The sequence below is a fragment of the Miscanthus floridulus genome, chromosome 1, assembly GCF_019320115.1.
Source record: "Miscanthus floridulus cultivar M001 chromosome 1, ASM1932011v1, whole genome shotgun sequence".
Lineage (NCBI taxonomy): Eukaryota > Viridiplantae > Streptophyta > Magnoliopsida > Poales > Poaceae > Miscanthus > Miscanthus floridulus.
Genome location: NC_089580.1, coordinates 105039309 through 105057301, shown reverse-complemented (window position 1 = coordinate 105057301; position 17993 = coordinate 105039309). Strand labels below are relative to the sequence as shown.

The 17993-nt window shown below is 44.0% G+C and overlaps 1 protein-coding gene across 3 annotated transcripts in view; it reads right to left on the bottom strand.

Annotated features, from left to right (window-relative positions):
• Positions 1-17993, bottom strand: part of LOC136538449 (uncharacterized) — a 45425-nt gene that overhangs the window by 10666 nt on the left and 16766 nt on the right. For 2 of the 3 annotated variants that reach the window (XM_066530422.1, XM_066530432.1), the window contains 12 exons: positions 15536-15655; positions 15249-15334; positions 15060-15170; positions 6687-6758; positions 6453-6538; positions 5141-5289; positions 4723-4866; positions 4537-4644; positions 3044-3148; positions 1997-2131; positions 1749-1856; positions 614-777 (listed from right to left, as the gene is read on the bottom strand). In XM_066530422.1, coding sequence (XP_066386519.1) covers positions 614-777; positions 1749-1856; positions 1997-2131; positions 3044-3148; positions 4537-4644; positions 4723-4866; positions 5141-5289; positions 6453-6538; positions 6687-6758; positions 15060-15170; positions 15249-15334; positions 15536-15655 — 1388 coding nt within the window. The remainder of the gene's footprint in view (positions 1-613; positions 778-1748; positions 1857-1996; positions 2132-3043; positions 3149-4536; positions 4645-4722; positions 4867-5140; positions 5290-6452; positions 6539-6686; positions 6759-15059; positions 15171-15248; positions 15335-15535; positions 15656-17993) is intronic. The other variant, XM_066530427.1, reaches the window with a different exon arrangement.

Below are 17993 nucleotides of genomic sequence, written 5' to 3'. Positions count from 1 at the left end.
CCTGATATTAAATATTGTAATTCAATTCAACATGTCAACTGCATAATATTAACATATTCCTAGGTACCAGGACAAAATAGGGGCAACCATGGAGTCATGAAGAAACCAGTTAAGGCCCCGTTTGGATCCTTGGAATTGAATTCCATTCTAATAATCATAATTTAGGCACAAAACAATTAAGCTAATATAGTTGTATGCTGAATATATTTGTATATTACTGTTTGCCATATGGGGGAAATACTTATTTTATGCACTTCTGCTACAGGGGAGTGAGTAGACGAGCGTCTATAAGTTGCGCAGTAGAAACATAGCATGGGGATCTATAGAATCAATGTCCATCTCCCACCCCATGAATTTAAGATAGACTTATATCTGAACTTTGGAAAGTTCTGGAATGTCAAATTCCAAGCCAAATAGCCTAGTCCATTAAGTAGATTCCAATTCCTCCAAAATGAAAGGATCCAAACGGCCCCTAGGGTTTTTTTTTTTGTCTTTTTTATAAAACTTTGTTAAATGAAACCAGAACAGTTTTCTCCAGGAGAAATGAGGAAAAATTCTCCTAGCCTAAGATCAGATCCCTTTAATATGGCGACAAATGTAATATATCCTTTACCTATTCATGAGCTCGATGGACCTTTCAATATATTCCAAGATTTGGTCAACAAGTTTAGCATTACTTTTTGAAGTAACAGAAACTTCCTTGTCGCGATCATTGGTGGAAGCATTATGATCAGCTGACTTCATACTCTGCTCTATCAAGGAAATAAGAAAAGCAGGCTGCAAAATAAATATGCCGGGTTAATTCAAATGTGAATTATTTAACAGTTTATGTCTATGAAGAACAGAAAAAGGTCAGATGCACCACAGTAACATAATAAACTTAAAAAAAAAACATAAGCTCAGGAATGTGGAGGTTATGAGAAAACAGCTTGCAGCACATAGAGCTCAAATTAGTCTAGAGATAATCACTTATTACATGTATCTCAAGATAATAAGGATAGTTTATACCAGCTCGTCATAACACAATCAGTGGTAAAAATCTCATGCTCGACCATACTGTCATAACACATGACCAATGCTTCCAACACAGCTTCACGGGTCAATAGTGGAATATAAGTTTAATGTTTTGGAAGCAGATGGCATGTAGTGGATAAGTTGTTTGGAAATGCTTTGAATAAAATCATTTAGCTACTACTCATGTACTGTATAAACCATACATTGTAGTTGTAATCTTTGTATTAAAATGACTTTAAACTTTGGATCCAGAGTTGTACTCAAATGGTTGTACATGTAGCAGTCCTTAAGTTGTTTTGCAACAGATGCTGATTTAGAGAAATTAGCAATGACATTTAAGGACTTATTTGTCCAAAAATGGCATATGAATAATTCTATGAAACAGTCAAGTTGTTCTGCAACAACAGATGCTGATTTGGAGAATTAGTACTGACATTTAAGGAATTATTTGTCAAAAGACAGCATATGAATAACTCTATTTGATAGTCTATGCAACAAATTATATAAAGTCAACGACTCAGTATCTCAGGCATGCTATATAAATAAATGTGATAAAAAAGATTCACAAAAGTGGTGATCATTATATAATGATAATATGAAAATCTGAATCACAAACATATTCAAAAGAGCATTTCTCCACTGGCTTCATAGGATAACATTTACATCAACGACCATCTCACTTGTTATTTCTGTATAGCATACTCAAAATATGAACACTATGGAAGAAACAACACCTGATAACGAGCAGCAGATGTCAAAAGGTTGAATACAGCCACAACCAAACAATCATTAGTTTTATCCTCATCTAGAATGTAGGATATACTTGATTCCAATCTCCGAATCTGAGAGCAATTGTGAAAGGGGGAGGAAACATAAGAAGAGTGACATCAGCGTATAAAGATGGCGAAAGAATTTTTTTTTTAAAAAAAGGTTATCAAGAACAATGAAGGACTGAACAAACATAGTGTGATAAAGTACTAACCTCAGAAACATCACCAGTAAAGCTGGCATTTTCCATCAACTGAGGTTGGGCCTTATATGCAATGAAACACAATGCTGAGAATGCTCTAGCGGCAGCTAATTGCATATCCTTGAGAAACAAATGAGGATCCTCCGTCTCAATTATAAATACATTGATAAGATACAGGCATAATAAAGAAAAAAATAAAAAAAAGAGAGGCAGCAACCAATTTCATAAGTTCTCATTTTTCAGGCCAACAAGATGGCCATCAGAAGCACTCCATCAATGTAAGGTGTCTTTAATTTGAAATACCAAACCTAGGAAGTTTTGACCAACAATAAGTGAAAATAAATGAACATCAAGTGTAAAAATGTTGCTGATTTGTATTCAAAACTTTTAGGGTGACGTTGATTTTGTAGCAATTGGCATACATTTTAAGAGAAACTAAAGGTCAAAATATACTTTCAAAGACTTTTTTCTTGAACCAAAATACGTCTTACATTGATAGACACAGGGAGCAGTTTTTGTTCTATCAACTGATGTTCACATAACTTCCTCACCAGCGAAAAAGTCCAGAAAATACATGAATGGATTGAGTGAAAATAAAATCCAAACAGTTTCAGAGAACAGATGGTTTCATTCCAAGATTGGTTATTCTACATGTACACTTGAGCATAGCTCACCACCAACAAACATTTTCCAACATTGATGCAAACTTTCAAAAATGCGAACCAGACAACCATTCATCCATCCTTTGAAATACTCTTTGCACAAATAAGATGCATTTCTTCTCTTTTCATTTCCTTTGTTTCTTTCTAAAATGGAACCAGAATACCCTTGTTTCACATGGATGAATTTCTACAGTGAAACAAATGTTACATGTGTCATTTTTAAATAGTTGACCTAGGACCTCTAGAGACACCCCTCGAAGACTGCAAACTATGCAATTAACCTTAGAACACAAACATAGATAACATGACATTCTTGACGGGCCATAATTAAACAATACATTGAACTCAGTACAATAAATGCAAAGACTCTGCTCAGGGCACATAATTGTAGACTTACAGAATTATGAAAGTACGTCAATGATATTAGAGCTGTGATAAAAGAAAATGGCTTCAATGAAGATGACAAAACCATGGTAATGAATGGTGGATTCGGCAGTAAATCCTGAAAGAATAACAAGAGTAAAAAAAAAACAGCATAACATAGCAAATGGCATCCCTGCCAAACTATGATAGGCGAACCAGAAATGAAATACTTCTATCCAGTATCAGCTCAACATTTCCAAAGAACCAATCGAATGTCCTATTAGCCAAACATAGTGATGTTAAAGGTGTGTACAGTTGCTTCTTTGGCATCCTTATGAGGGTGATCAAATGGCTCCAGTAGTATTCTAGGCAGCCTTGGACATGGTTTTACAATTTAGATACCTTTTCAGCACATGGAATTGAAGGGTCTGTCCATGAAACCATGATGACAGCAGAAAAGACAAGACTCGCCAAATTTCTCCTTGCTCAATGCTACATGCTAGTGTCCCGTGCTATTGGCAAACTATTTCTACTTTAAACAATGACTTTAGTGTTTCATGACTAATAACCCATATAAAGGGACCTTGTGATGGTCTAATCTTTCAATTTAAGTTCAATGTAATGAACTGGCCTTTTATTTATATTTAACACCATATGCAAAGTAATTCTTGTCAGCATGCTCTAAACAGAGTTTAAGAAAATACTCCCCAGAGTACAAACTGCTTGACTTTTTCAAAACGTAAAAACTGCTTGACAGATTTGAACATGATATGGTCTCCAATGTGTACAACTGACCAGTGTTTTCTACTAGAATATAAAGTATGAGATTGTGAAAGAATTTTTCAAGACAAATCTACACATACGAATGTCATGTTTCCAAACTTAATACTTTAAAACTTGTTCCTGCTCAAAGTGTCAAAAGATTGACTGAACCATGCCAAAACATATAGTATTTATGACCAGAGGTAGTAAGACACAACATCAAACTTTGCACCTTCTAAGAAGTTGCCCTATTGAAAAGTGCAAATATAGCATCCCTGCCTAAAAATGGAGTACCATGGGATTCACTAAAGTGTTTTAGATAGAAGTTGAATTTAACAATCTAGCAGGTCATTAATCACTTGGATGCTTTCAGGGAAACACAATTAGATAGTATCTGGTTTATTTAATATAACAAGCATTGATAACAGATAATATCTGGTTTATTTAATATAACAAGCATTGATAACACTTTGAAAGCACAATAGGCATAGTTTCATTATGTGTAATGCCAACAATAGTTAGTCCATTTGAGCTCTTTATTACTTCTTATATGTAGCTCACAATTATCATTAACTATTAAGTATAGTAGTATGCTGCACATGATGGTAGCTTAGTTCAAATTCACAGCAATAATCACATGTAACAAATGTGTAGCTGTAAACATATTTTACAACAGTGGAGAAAACTATACTGTATAAGCAAAATATCGATGTGTTGTAAAATGTACATTGAAAATGACATAACAAGATGTCTTCCTTTTTTTACCTCTGGTAAATTGGACAGGATGTGATATATAATATCAAGTCCATTGCAAAGGACAAGCTGGATATCTTCAATATCCTTAAGACCATGATAATTGCTCCGATATGAGTCCTGAAATTTTCTTAACAGATATCATGTAAAGGTCACAAAGCTAATGATCAATAATACTAACAGAAAGAATATCCTTACATGCAGTAATTGTGTTGACACAGATAATATGCTCCAGAGTACACCGTAGACAGATGAATCATAAAGTAGAATTTCCCAAATGATGCCACCAAGCTTTGATGAGAACGGTTTTACTTGAATACAGCTTTTCACCAATTCAAACACCTAGTCAATTACAGTTCAGTGGCAATATTTAGCTTCTCTATTATCAATGGTAACAACAAATGAAAACAAGATCAACAAAACTGAAATGTTTCTAAAAGAAATCTACTAAAATGAAATAAGAATCACAGCCAACTAAGTGGATTACAGTATGTTTATTCAGTTCAATCGACAGAAAAAAAAGGGCTATGACTCACAAGTACTAAAAAAATCACAGGTAACAAGCTATACTATCATTACATTGAACAAGCATAAAAGAATAATAAAAAAAACATACCCGAAGGGTTGTTTTCCAACGACTACATTCCTTGTGTTTCCAGTTCACATGATTAACCATGATGTATTGAATTGAGAAAACAACTAAAGGTAATATCATATCATCAGCAGCTGCTCCTTTCCGAAGAACCTGAATGGTAAAATCAAGCACTGGAAATATAGCAATGGATCAGGTCATCACTAATGCTAAAGAACGAAAACATATGTAGATTGTAGAGTTAAGGCAAGTGAAGACTGAACAGTCCATAGTGTTCTCAACCAAGAGAACTTACTTTTGCTTAAGTCTATTAATTTTATTTATGCCTTAAGTGTACAACATACTTTCGAAGAGCTCTGCTATGTTTCAAAACATATACATCCAGCCATCCAGGGGTCAGAAACTGAATTGTTTACAATCATGAGATTCTGAACTTGCCCCAAATGGATAGTTTGGTGTTAGATTTACATATAGGATACTATTATGCCAAAATCGTTAATTTTCTTTCAACTTATTCCACACTTTTCAAAATAGTTAACTCATATGCTTAAATGAGAAAATAAATTGACTACTGAGTGGGCAAAAGTGAACAAAAATCAGTGTAAACCAAATAGTTTTACATATATGTGGATGTTGCTTTTCTAGAACCAGGTCACCAGGACCTAGTCAAGTTGTATGTCAACTGTAGCAGTATTTTTCTTCTCAATTATGCAGTAGTAGCCATATCATTTTAGTGATTTTCTTTTTCTTGAATACTTGTAAATTGTAGTAGCACCATTCAAGTATCACAAATGGTAATGGCATGTTTCAAAACCAGAGAAACTATATTGGCATAGATTAGGCAGAGGTCCTGCCTCATTCCACCGAAAAAATAATAATAGCATAGATCCAATTAACTTTAAAACATAAAACATGAGTCCACATGCTAGACAAAGATTACATGTGCGCTATTCAAATAAAACGACAAAAACTAGCATCAACGGCCTAGCCCAGAGTCCAGAGATAGCCTCTGGAGCTCCTTTGCGCCTGCACTACACCACAAGAAGCCAGTAGTAGTAATTCTCAATATCAACAAAGACAGGTTTTGCCATTATCAACATACAGTGCCCAAGACAGATTTTCCTAGTATTCCAAAATCAGGAAAATGGTATTCCCCGTACACTAATAACAAGGAACAGACCAAAAAAAACCAATGAGCATTTAATCTACCATGTTGGGTCAACTGTAACAGATTGAAAATACAGCTAGAAATGACATTCAAAATGAAAAATGAAAAATAAAAAATGTTGAAACTCAGAAGAAGAAGAATAATATTATCTTGAATGATAATACATGCCTGAAGATGTAAGTGAAGAACAATCTCCATTTCCTTCAGAGGCAGCAAAAAGCATTCTAGCTAGGGCACCAGAAAGTAACCAATCACTGCAGAGGTAATTGCAGCAGTCATATTTTGGAAGTTCACTTTCAAGAATCAAAACAAAAAATACAGAAACATACAGTAAGGGTATTTCTGATGTACCATGTTCAATTACACACCAAATAATTCAAACAGAATGAAAATAAAAAGTACCTTGATGGACCATTTAATTGTGAAGTGAAGATGTTGCACTCAAACGCCGCATCAAACACGTGACATGGAGCACTAATTAGACACAGTAACAGCTCATTAATTAAAAGCTTTGCAAAAAGGAAAGTTTCGCTAGATAGGATATTTTACAATGCGAGTCTAAAAGTAATTTTACTACATTTGCTTGAGCTCCTACCAAAACAATAAGCATCAGTTATGACATGTTATAACTTATAAGCATACTAATTACTTAACACGAATAGAACAAAAAAGAAACTTCTACTGAATGAGATGTCAAATATTCAAATTTCATAAATAAACAAAAATGGCATTTGGACCGATAGAAAGTGAACATTTGGCTATTTGTCAAATGTTACGACAAAAATATAGTTCTTTAAGTGTTTATCAGTACTCCCACTTTTACCTTGTAAGTTTGTATTGAAAGCATAGTAGATTCAGACATTTGGTATAATGCATTATTTACATTAAGCCTCTTGGGCGGTATAGAGTACAAGACTTGGACAGATGCCTCCCCAAATACATATGGCAATATCGAATTACAACCCCAAACCAACAAATATACAATATACTAACATCCCCTGGCAGTCATAGTGAGAGCATTGCGGGCAGTCAGACTGGAGAAGAAATTGAAGACTAACACCTCGTGCAGTCATAACGACGTCACATTGCAAATGCAGTGACTGGAATAGAAACTGACGAGTAGCTGATGTGGACTATAGCCCTTTTTGTCCTCACGGTAGCTGAGGTCAAAGTGGACATGGTCAAAGCCATAGAGGGAGGCGCTGGTCTGAAGCATCAACAGAGGCACATGAGTACACAATCACTAGCTTCCTGCAGACGGCTCAATAGGACAATGACTCGATCGAATGGTGAAGGTAGACGAGGCTGCTCGGACATATCAACAAGTGCTCACGCCTCATCCGTTAGCAACACTAGCGGCGATGTCCATGAGGTGGCGGCAGTAGGAACTTTGATCAAGAGCCAGCGTGACGAGGAGGACCAACAAGGGTGGCACCAGCCTAGATAAGTGGCAACTGTGAAGGTGGCTTGACCACGAGCAACGACATTGCTGCCTAGGAGGGCATGTGATAAAAACCTCGTCCTTGGGAGAGCCAGCGACTGAATAGTGAGGGAGGGATTGGCAAACAAGACATTGGGGGAAAAACAGCAACATCTCAACGCAACAAACCACGGCACAACCCAACCGGCAGCGTGGGAGAACAAGGCATGGCCCGAACGGTGGCACCCGCATGATGCAACAGGTCACAAGATGGTCATAGGGCCCATGGTATTGTAAGACATAATCTGCTGTTGACCTCTCACTCTTTGTTTGTTGCACGGCAGATTTGACAATAGGTCATTCTCTGTTGTCCTAGTTGTTGTAGCAGTAGGGCAATAGGCCACCACTGGTATATTAGTTGGTAGCTAATACATCAGCCATGTCTTGGTAGTGGGCTGAGGTAGGAATTGTACTGCTAGTATTAGTAGTAGTTGGGGCTGTACTCAGCCATGCTCATGTGTACCTTATAGTTGGTACATGAGTTGGACATACTCTACCTCTATGCAATGAAAACAGACAGTTCAGTTGCCGCAAACCAAAAGAGCAGAGCTCTGGCCAACGCTGTTGCTTGTGCTGTGTGTGCCTATGCTCACCCCTTCTTATACCTCTAGCCATAGTGAGTGAGTGTGTGTGCTGGTAAGCTTACTGTTAGAGTATATTAGGCAACTCCGGATATGGTTAGTTTAGGATTGATTGTAATCCTGGGATAACCTTCCTTATCTCTAGGAGAGGCTACTTGCCCTCCAAGCCATGTACTCCTATATAATCAGCCCAAGGGGCTCAAGCAATACATCCACGCATTATACACCAATCTTACATGGTATCGGAGCAAGGTTCTAACCCTAGGTTTCCGGCTTCCGCTGCCCTCGCGCCGCCCCCGGGGAGATCGATCTCCACCGGGGGCAGCGCCCTCGTAGGATGCACGACCGATCCTTCTGATCCGCCGCGCCGTCGTGGTCAACCAACAACAGAAGGACCTACCTCCCCCATCTCGCTGCCCCCCTGCTGCTCGGCCGCTGGACGGCCGGTTCCTCCTGTCCCTGATTTCTATTCCCCTTTGTCCGTGTTGAACTGGGAAGAGAGAAGGGAGGGGATGGGGCACTGCTAGGGGCATCCGAGATTGTACCCCAAGGTTCGTCTTGCTGCTGCTGTTTTTTTTTCTTTTTCCCGATCAGAGATCGGGTTGCGTCGCCCTGCCGTTCGTCATCGCCGAAGATGAGGCTGTCGTTGTGCCCTTCAGGCTGCTGCGGCAACGCTCGTGATCCAGCCATCCTCGCCGGCGACGCCGCCTTTTCAGGCGGTGGCGCCACCCATGCTGCTGGTCCTCGTCACGCTGGCCCTCGGTCCAAGTCCACGCCTATTGCCGCACGCTCGCGGACACCGCCGCCGATATTGTTGAAGGAAGATGCAGTTGCGCTCTTTAGCTGCACCATCTACCATCGCAGTCGCCCTATCGTCCTGCTGACCCTGTCGGCAAGAAGCTGCTGATTTTGTGTATTCGGGTTCTCTTCGGCTTATTCTCGAGTCTCATCGTCTGCGCGCTCCCATTGTGACTGCGGGGGGATGTTAGAGTATATTAGGCAACTCCGGATATGATTAGTTTAGGATTGATTGTAATCCTGGGATAACCTTCCTTATCTCTAGGAGAGGCTACTTGCCCTCCAAGCCATGTACTCCTATATAATCAGCCTAAGGGGCTCAAGCAATACATCCACGCATTATACACCAATCTTACACTTACTGCTTACCTGTGCAGGGCAGTGAGAGACCAACAAGTGGCATCGAAGCCGTACAGGTTCGCCTGCATCGCCGGACCAACAAGTGGCACCTGGCTCGGAGACGGGCGATAGCAGCGGAGCTGCGGGAGGCGGCAGTGCTGCTAGGGCTGCCCAGCCACGACAGGAGGTCGTCATGCGCATGGTGCGGGAGATCAGCGGCACTACTTGGCCACAGCTGACTCGCACCAACTATGGCAAGTGGGTAGTGACCATGAAGGTCAACCTCAGAGCCCGACGGCTCTGGAACGCCATCGACAAGGGCACCGACGTAGAAGAAGATGACATGTCAGCGCTGGAGGCCATCCTCGCTGCTGTGCCTGCGGAGTACCGGGAGCCGTTGGGGGCAAAGAAGTTTGCTAAGGAGGCGTGGGAGGCCATTGCAGCGATGCGCGTCGGCTCTAATCGTGCAAAGAAGGCGACGGCCCAGCTACTGAAGCAGAAGTACACCAACCTCAAGTTCAAGGATGGTGAGTCGGTGGAGGACTTCTCCCTCCGCCTGCAGTCGCTCATCAGCAAGCTGGGGAGCCACGGTGTCACCATCGACGAAGAAGAGACGGTCTTCCAAGTACCTCCACTCCGTACCGGTGAAGTACATCCAGATCGTTATCCTCATAGAGACGATGTTGGACCTGTCCACCCTGCCCATTGAGGATGTGACAGGCCGTCTGCGGGCGGTTGACGAGCGCATGGAGCAGGCCACAACAACGACGGACAGCGGCAAGCTGCTGCTGACAGAGGATGAGTGGGCTGCCCGGATGAAGGAGAAGAAGTCCGGGAAAGCCTCCTCCAGCCGCGGTGGCGATGGCAAGCGCCGCAGCAAGGCTTCTAAGAAGAAGGTCGACCCCAACGCCTGCCGGCACTACGGGAAGACAGGCCATTGGGCAAAGAAGTGCCCAAATCGCAAGTAGGAGAAGAAGGCTGAGGCTCATTTGGCGAAGGCTGATGATGATGATGAGGCCACTCTCCTGATGACGACGTTCTGTGTACTGCACGACGTTGAGGCCAAGGAGAAGGGAGAGATGATTGCGGTGGAGGAGCACGGGAAGGCTCTGAAGGCTGTCAACCTCGACGAACCGCGCGCTCAAGTCCACCTCGAACGTGTGGATGGCGAGCAGGAGCAGCGGTGGTACCTGGACTCCGGCGCCAGCAACCACATGACGGGCTCCAAGGCAGCCTTCTCCGAGCTGGACGGCAACGTGACCGGCACGATGAAGTTCGGTGACAGCTCAAGGGTGGCGATCCGAGGGGGTGGCATCATCATCTTCAGGAGCCAGAACGGCGAGCACCGCGCGCTGACGGATGTATATTACATCCCGCAGCTGCGTTCAAGCATCATCAGCATTGACCAGCTGGATGAGCGAGGCAGCGAGGTGCTGATCAAGGACGGCGTCCTCAGGATTAGGGACCGGGAGCAGCGGCTTCTTGCCAAGGTGAAGAGGTCCCGGAACCGGCTGTACCTGCTCGACTTGAAGGTGGAGAAGCCCATCTGCTTGGCTGCGCAGCGCACGGAGGAGCCATGGCTGTGGCACACCCGCTATGGCCATCTTAGCTTCGATGCCCTCGGCAAGCTGGAAAAGATGGTCTGGGGGCGGCCTCACATCGAGCACGTAGGCAAGCCGTGTGACAGTTGCCTGGCCGGGAAGCAAAGAAGGCTGCCGTTCCCGAAGACGGCGAAGTACCGCGCGGCAGAGGCCCTCGAGCTGGTCCATGATGACCTCTGCGGGCCGATCACTCCGGCGACGCACGGTGGGCGCAAGTACTTCATCTTGCTGGTGGATGACTGCAGCCGGTTCATGTGGCTACAGCTTCTGACCAGCAAGACCGAGGTAGGGGAAGCGGTCAAGAAGTTCAAGGCGCGCGCGGAGGCGGAGAGCAGCAAGAAGCTGCACGTGCTGCGGACTGATCGTAGCGGCGAATCACCTCTGTAGAGTTTGCAGCGTACTGCGCGGATCAAGGTGTGGTGCGCCACCACACCGCGCCGTACACGCCGCAGCAGAATGGCGTGGGGGAAAGGCGCAACCAGACAGTGGTCGGCATGGCGAGGTCGATGATGAAGGCTAAGAAGATGCCGGCGGAGTTCTGGAGAGAGACGGTGACCACGGCGGTGTTCATCCTCAACCACACGCCCACCAAAGCTATGAAGGGCAAAACGTCGTTCGAGGCTTGGCATGGACGCAAGCCGAATGTGTCCTTCCTTAGGATATTTGGCTGCGTTGGCCATGTCAAGAACACAAAGCCCCACCTCGGCATGCTGGAGGACAGAAGCACGCCCATGGTGCTATTGGGCTATGAGGAGGGCAGCAAGGCCTATCGACTCTATGAATCAAAGGGAGGCAGGGTGGTGGTCTCTAGGGATGTAGTGTTCAACGAGATGGCTGCTTGGGATTGGGAGGATCAAGGAGCCGGGGAAGCTGCTGGTGTCAGCAGCATATTTGTTGTCGAGCACTTGGTGATCCCAGGAGGAGGAGATGATGGCGCTGGAGAGCAGGCTGCTGGAGAACAGGATGCTGCTGGAGAGCAGTCTCCACCAGCAGCGGCGCATTCACCTCCACCACAGTCCCCTGCGACGGCAAAACAAGGAACACCCCCACTGGAGTTCGCATCACCACCCACCGACATCGACGAGTTCGTGGATGCTTTCCATGACGGCGAGAAGGTTCGGTTCAGGCAGGTGGACAACCTTGTCGGCAAAGGGGGAGCTACAAGGTGAAGCGGGACGAGTGTGGCGCCATTGTCAAGTACAAGGCTCGGCTCGTCGCCCGCGGCTTCGTGCAGCGTGAGGACATCGACTTCGTGGAAGTCTTTACTCCGGTGGCGCGAATGGAGTCCGTTCGCTTGCTGTTGGCCATGCCAGCAGCGAAGGATTGGCGCGTCCACCACCTCGACGTCAAGTCTGCGTTCCTCAACGGCGAGCTCGCGGAGGCGGTCTTCATCAAGCAAGCTCCGGGCTTCGCTGTCAAGGGCGCTGAGCACAAGGTGCTCAAGCTGCGCAAGGCGCTCTACGGGCTGCGGCAGGCCCCTCGAACGTGGAACGCTAAGCTCGACGCTACCTTGGGCGAGCTTGGGTTCACTCGCTGCGCCACAGAGCACGCGTTGTACACGCGGCAACGGAGAAAGGAGGAGCTCGTCATCGGCGTGTATGTGGACGACTTGATTGTCACTGGAGCGCGGGCGGAGGACATAGACGGCTTCAAGCGCGAGATGGCTGCTCGTTTCAAAATGAGCGATCTTGGCGCGCTCTCCTACTACCTCAGCATTAAGGTGAGGCAGGGGAAGGAGCACATCTACCTGGGCCAGCGCGCCTATGCGGAGAAGCTGCTAGAGTGCAGCAGCATGGCGGAGTGCAAGCTGTACACAACTCCAATGGAGGAGTGGCTGAAGTTGTCCAAGCACAGCATGGCGGCAAAGGTGGACGCGACGCGCTACCGGAGCATCGTCGGCGGCTGCGCTACCTCACGCATACTCGGCTGGACATCGCGTTCGCGGTCGGGTATGTTAGTCGGTTCATGGAGGAACCGCGTGAGGATCACTGGACGGCGGTGAAAAGGTTGCTGCGCTACGTCAAGGGGACGCTTGATCAAGCGGTCATCTTCCCCAAGAGTGGCGGCAAGGGTGAGCTGCGGCTCACGGTCTTCAGTGAGGCACCCCCCAAGGCAAAGGAAGGTGAGCCGGAGCTCACTGTTTTCAGCGACGCAGATATGGCGGGAGACATCGACGGGCGACGGAGCACCACTGGTGTGCTTGTCTTCCTTGGAGCAGCCCCCATCGCCTAGCAATCGCTGAAGCAGAAGATTGTGGCGCTGTCGACGTGTGAGGCGGAGTACGTCGCAGCGGCCACGGCGGCATGCCAGGCTGTCTGGTTGCGCTGGCTGCTGGGCGAGCTAACCGGCGAGGAAGCTCACCCGCCAGCTCTAATGGTGGACAATCAGCCCGCCATCGCCCTCGCCAAGAATCCTGTCCTCCACGACTGAAGCAAGCACATCGACATCAAGTTCCACTTCCTCCAGGACTGCGTCAATGAAGGGCAGATCGTCATCGAGTGTCGAGACCGGCAGACAGCTCGCTGACATCCTCACCAAGTCACTCGGGCGCCTGCGGTTCATGGAGCTGAGGAAGATGATTGGCATGGATGAGGTCAAGTCTTTAGGTTAGCAGCAGGATTAGGGGAAGAATTGTAAGACATAATCTGCTGCTAACCTCTCACTCTTTGATTCTTCCCCTAATCCTGCTGCTAACCTCTCACTCTTTGTTTGCTGCACAACAGATTTGACAATAGGCCATTCTCTGCTGCCCTAGTTGTTGTAGCAGTAGGGCAATAGGCCACCACTGGTACATTAGTTGGTAGCTAATACATCAGCCATGTCTTAGTAGTGGGTTGAGGTAGGAATTGTACTGCTAGTACTAGGAGTAGTTGGGGCTGTACTCAGCCATGCTCATGTGTACCTTATAGTTGGTACATGAGTTGGATATACTCTACCTCTATGCAATGAAAACAAACAGTTCAGTTGCCACAAACCAAAAGAGCAGAGCTCTAGCCAACAATGGTGCTTGTGCTGTATGTGTGCCTGTGCTCACCCCTTCTTCTACCTCTAGCCATAGTGAGTGAGTGTGTGTGCTGGTAAGCTTATTGCTTACCTGTGCAGGGCAGTGAGGGACCAACAGGTATATCAGCCTGACGATGCAGAAAGGAGGACACTTGAAACCGCCACCCCATGCTACGGATCAACTAGATTGGCCCAATACGGCGCTGCCCCCGGCGGAGATCAATCTCCCCAGGGGCGGCACAGCAGTGTTAGCCTTAGGGTTCGGGAACAAAACCTAAACTCATGATATCAAGAAAGCATAGTAGATTGGCATAATGCATGTGATACATAGACTAAGAGGGCAAGACAGAGCCCTATACACATATGACAATATCAGATTGCAATCCAAAAGTACCAAACACTAGTAGATATGAATACACATGACCTGTGTGTTTGAGAAAAATTACGAATACACACAACTCATGTTAATTAACCATAAATGGATCAAAGTAACTACAAATCTGTTCTTCAAGCAATGAATGCATTTGCTATGTACAAACAATGTTAGCCTCAGAATAGCTGCTATTGTGTTTGTTTTGTCCTTTTTACCATTCTACTATACATGAATCAATTGTTTGGTCATTACAAATTACAATCCATAGAATGTTTATAAACATAGCCACCAAATTAACAAACATACCAACAAGTGTTTCTCCCAATTCAAAAAAATGGTGCAACTGTCACCCAAATACAATAAAGGTAGCAACAAATGGTTCTTCAATTCATAAATTTTACATGTGTCACCAAAACAATCACCCAATTATCGTGAATGTATGAAAAATATGTTTCTATTAATTCGTAAAATTTTGCAAGTGTCACCCAGACACACAATAGTCCTAAGTCTTGGCCAGCAGGCACAGTACAAAACAAATGCTCATTACAAAAGTTCATAGCCACTTCAATTATAGGAACAAAGTAAGAGAAACCAACTTACCATTTGATCATTTCTGCTAGCAGACCAAGGGTTTTGGACAATATGTCAGCATTATTAACATCTCGCACATATTTGAAGATGGAATTGCAAAATATCTTAGCAATATCAATCCTGATAAGAACAAAGGATATAACTTGATAATATATAATGTCCAAAGTACTAAATTGAAGCTGAGGATATGTTTCAAACCTGGCATGATTTTCAATTTCTCCTAAGTTCTTTGATGTTTGAACAGCCGGTGACTTGTCAACATGCAACAAAGCGAAGCACAGGTCCTATATATTCAAGTTTCAAAACAATACATCATACTTAACATTAAAACTGCATAATCTTAAACGAAAGAAAACCAATAGGAACAAACGAAGACTGAACGTGTCAGTCTTTCTAATATAAACACAATGAATTGATATATCCATTAGGTGCACCAAAACAGCCTAGCAACTCGTGATGTAGGCCATAGAACAAAGTGGCAATACCTTATTTGACGACACCATCCGATAAAGTAGGTCCATGATATCAGATGCCTCCTTGTAATTGCATGAATGGAGCTCTTGCGCCAGAGTTATGAGCAAAAAGAATACCCCAGAATGCGGGAACTAGACCAATGTAGCTATGTCAGCAAAAATATGCAGAAAATCAACTAACAGAGAGAGCATAATCAATCAACATTATCTGCTTTTCACAGTAGAACTACCTTTAAATGATATATGAAACCAGAGAGGTTGATCAAGTACTTTAATCAAAGAAAAAAATGTAGAGCTATGCTACTGCAATTCTGCAGGTGTGGCACCTTGCAAGACCACACTCCAAATCAAAATTCACCTATGGACACTTAACACGATGTTCCCCGATATTATTTTGGAACCTGGATACTTTGTGCATGGCAAGTTATCAAGGCCAAACTGGAACTATGACTCAAACAGGAAAACTGAACTGATGACAGTCTGGAATGGCTCAATTTAAAGAACACTCTATCATGAAACCCTAAAGAAATTAAACCCGTGGCTTTCCTACAAAAAATGGGTGGATTCTAACCATAGCATTCCAGAAATTTGCAGCATAGAATCACATGAGTTGCGGGGAATATAAGTGAACGTTGTGAAAGTAATAATCACAGAAAAAGGAGGCAGAAATAGGGTCAACCCTAGCCAGGGTGGAGGAAAGCAATGTACGTATCATTCCACAAAAATAGTTGGTGTGACAGCATGCGACTTGTAATATTATCAAATCGGCAGTGTGCTGGTCCAACCTATGGTCAGACCATTGAACTCTCAACAGAACAGTTCGGCTTTAATTACAATGCTGCATGATTGGTTGCTAAGAGTCCAAGGACTAAGGGCAAGTCACGTGCCATTGATATGCCATTCGGCAAGGCTATGAGGCCTGTTTGAGGAGGGGAGAAACTAGATACTTAAATTGTTTCTTCTTGTTTGAAAGTGGTGATCGAGTAGGCCTCCTATGCAATAAATGATGAGTTACAAGAACAAACAATTTAGTAGCAGCAAACCAAAAACAGAGCACAGTTAACTTTCCATAGAAATCAGGACCAGGCAGCCATAGCAGACTTGTTTCATGTTTTTTTTTTGTGCTGTTCTCATTATTTTCGAAATTCCTCTTTCATATGATAATGTTAATTAGTTCCTGTGATGTTTCACTATCTTCATTGCGTAAATGTTCCTGTTGATTCCTTATGCTGAGTCAAAAGCCTCAAATTTAATTACTGTGATCTTTTTGAGGCCATCTTGTACTGATCTCCAGACCAACAAGCTCCTTCAGTCTTTGACTTGTTTGGCCATGCCTCCGGCCTTGGAACTAATTTGTCTAAAAGCTCAGCTAGTCAGCTACTTCAATCCATTGCTCTGACAAGGACCTGCAGTACACTTCAACAGTTATATCCTGTGCTATCAGGGATTTCTCATGCAGTTTGTGGGGCCACCCACTGACTATTCATAAGCCTACTATGACCGAGCTCTTGCCGCTGGAGTGTAAACGGATCGGAAACCTACGTATACAAATACAGATAGTTACTTTTTTTCTCGGATTCGGATTGGGGTACAGATAGTGTCAGCTGTGTCAGATAAGATAGGAATGGATATTGACATCATATATATTCGACTTTGAGTATACAGATAGGGTATGAATATTGAATGTCTGCATTCAGATGCGGGTTATTCATTTAGTATATGATAAGCCCTTCAGTCGGATGGTCAATCAGGAAATATCCATACCATTTACAACCCTACCACTGAGCACCGATTGATAAAATTGCAGATCATCTCCCAGGATGGAAGGCTTCCCTGATCAAGTAAGGATCCAAGCGGTGATGACAGCTACTGCCATTTATCATATGATTGCCCTCGATCATCCAAAGTGGGTGATTATTTAAACCATTGACAATAAGCACCGAGGTTTTCTCTGGCAAGGTCAAGAACAAGCAGATGGTAGCAATTGCCTCGTTTCTTGGGTAAGGGTTCAACAGCCGCTTGAATCTGGGGGTTTGGGAATTCATAATCTTCAAACTCTTGGCTGTGTTCTAAGAATACGATGGTTATGGGCTCAAAAAACTGACCCTTCTTGGCCCTGGGCTGGTCTACCAATTCAGGTTCCACATAATGCTGAAGCTCTGTTTCATATGGCTGTGGAAACAATTGTGGGAAATGGAGAGTCCACTCGTTTCCAGGCTGACCGGTGGTTGAATGGGAAGACCTTAGCACCCAACCTGTTCAAGTCTGTTTCAGAAAAGACTATGAAGTGTCTGACAGTAGCTCAAGCCTTGATCAATCGAAGATGGGTGTCTGACACCGAGGGGGTATTAACGGTACAGGTTTTGGTGTAGTACTTACTGATTTGGGACCTAGTGGATGGTTTTGTCCTACAACAAGATATTCAGGATCATCACCGTTGGAAGCTGGCACGATCTGGCACTTATACCAG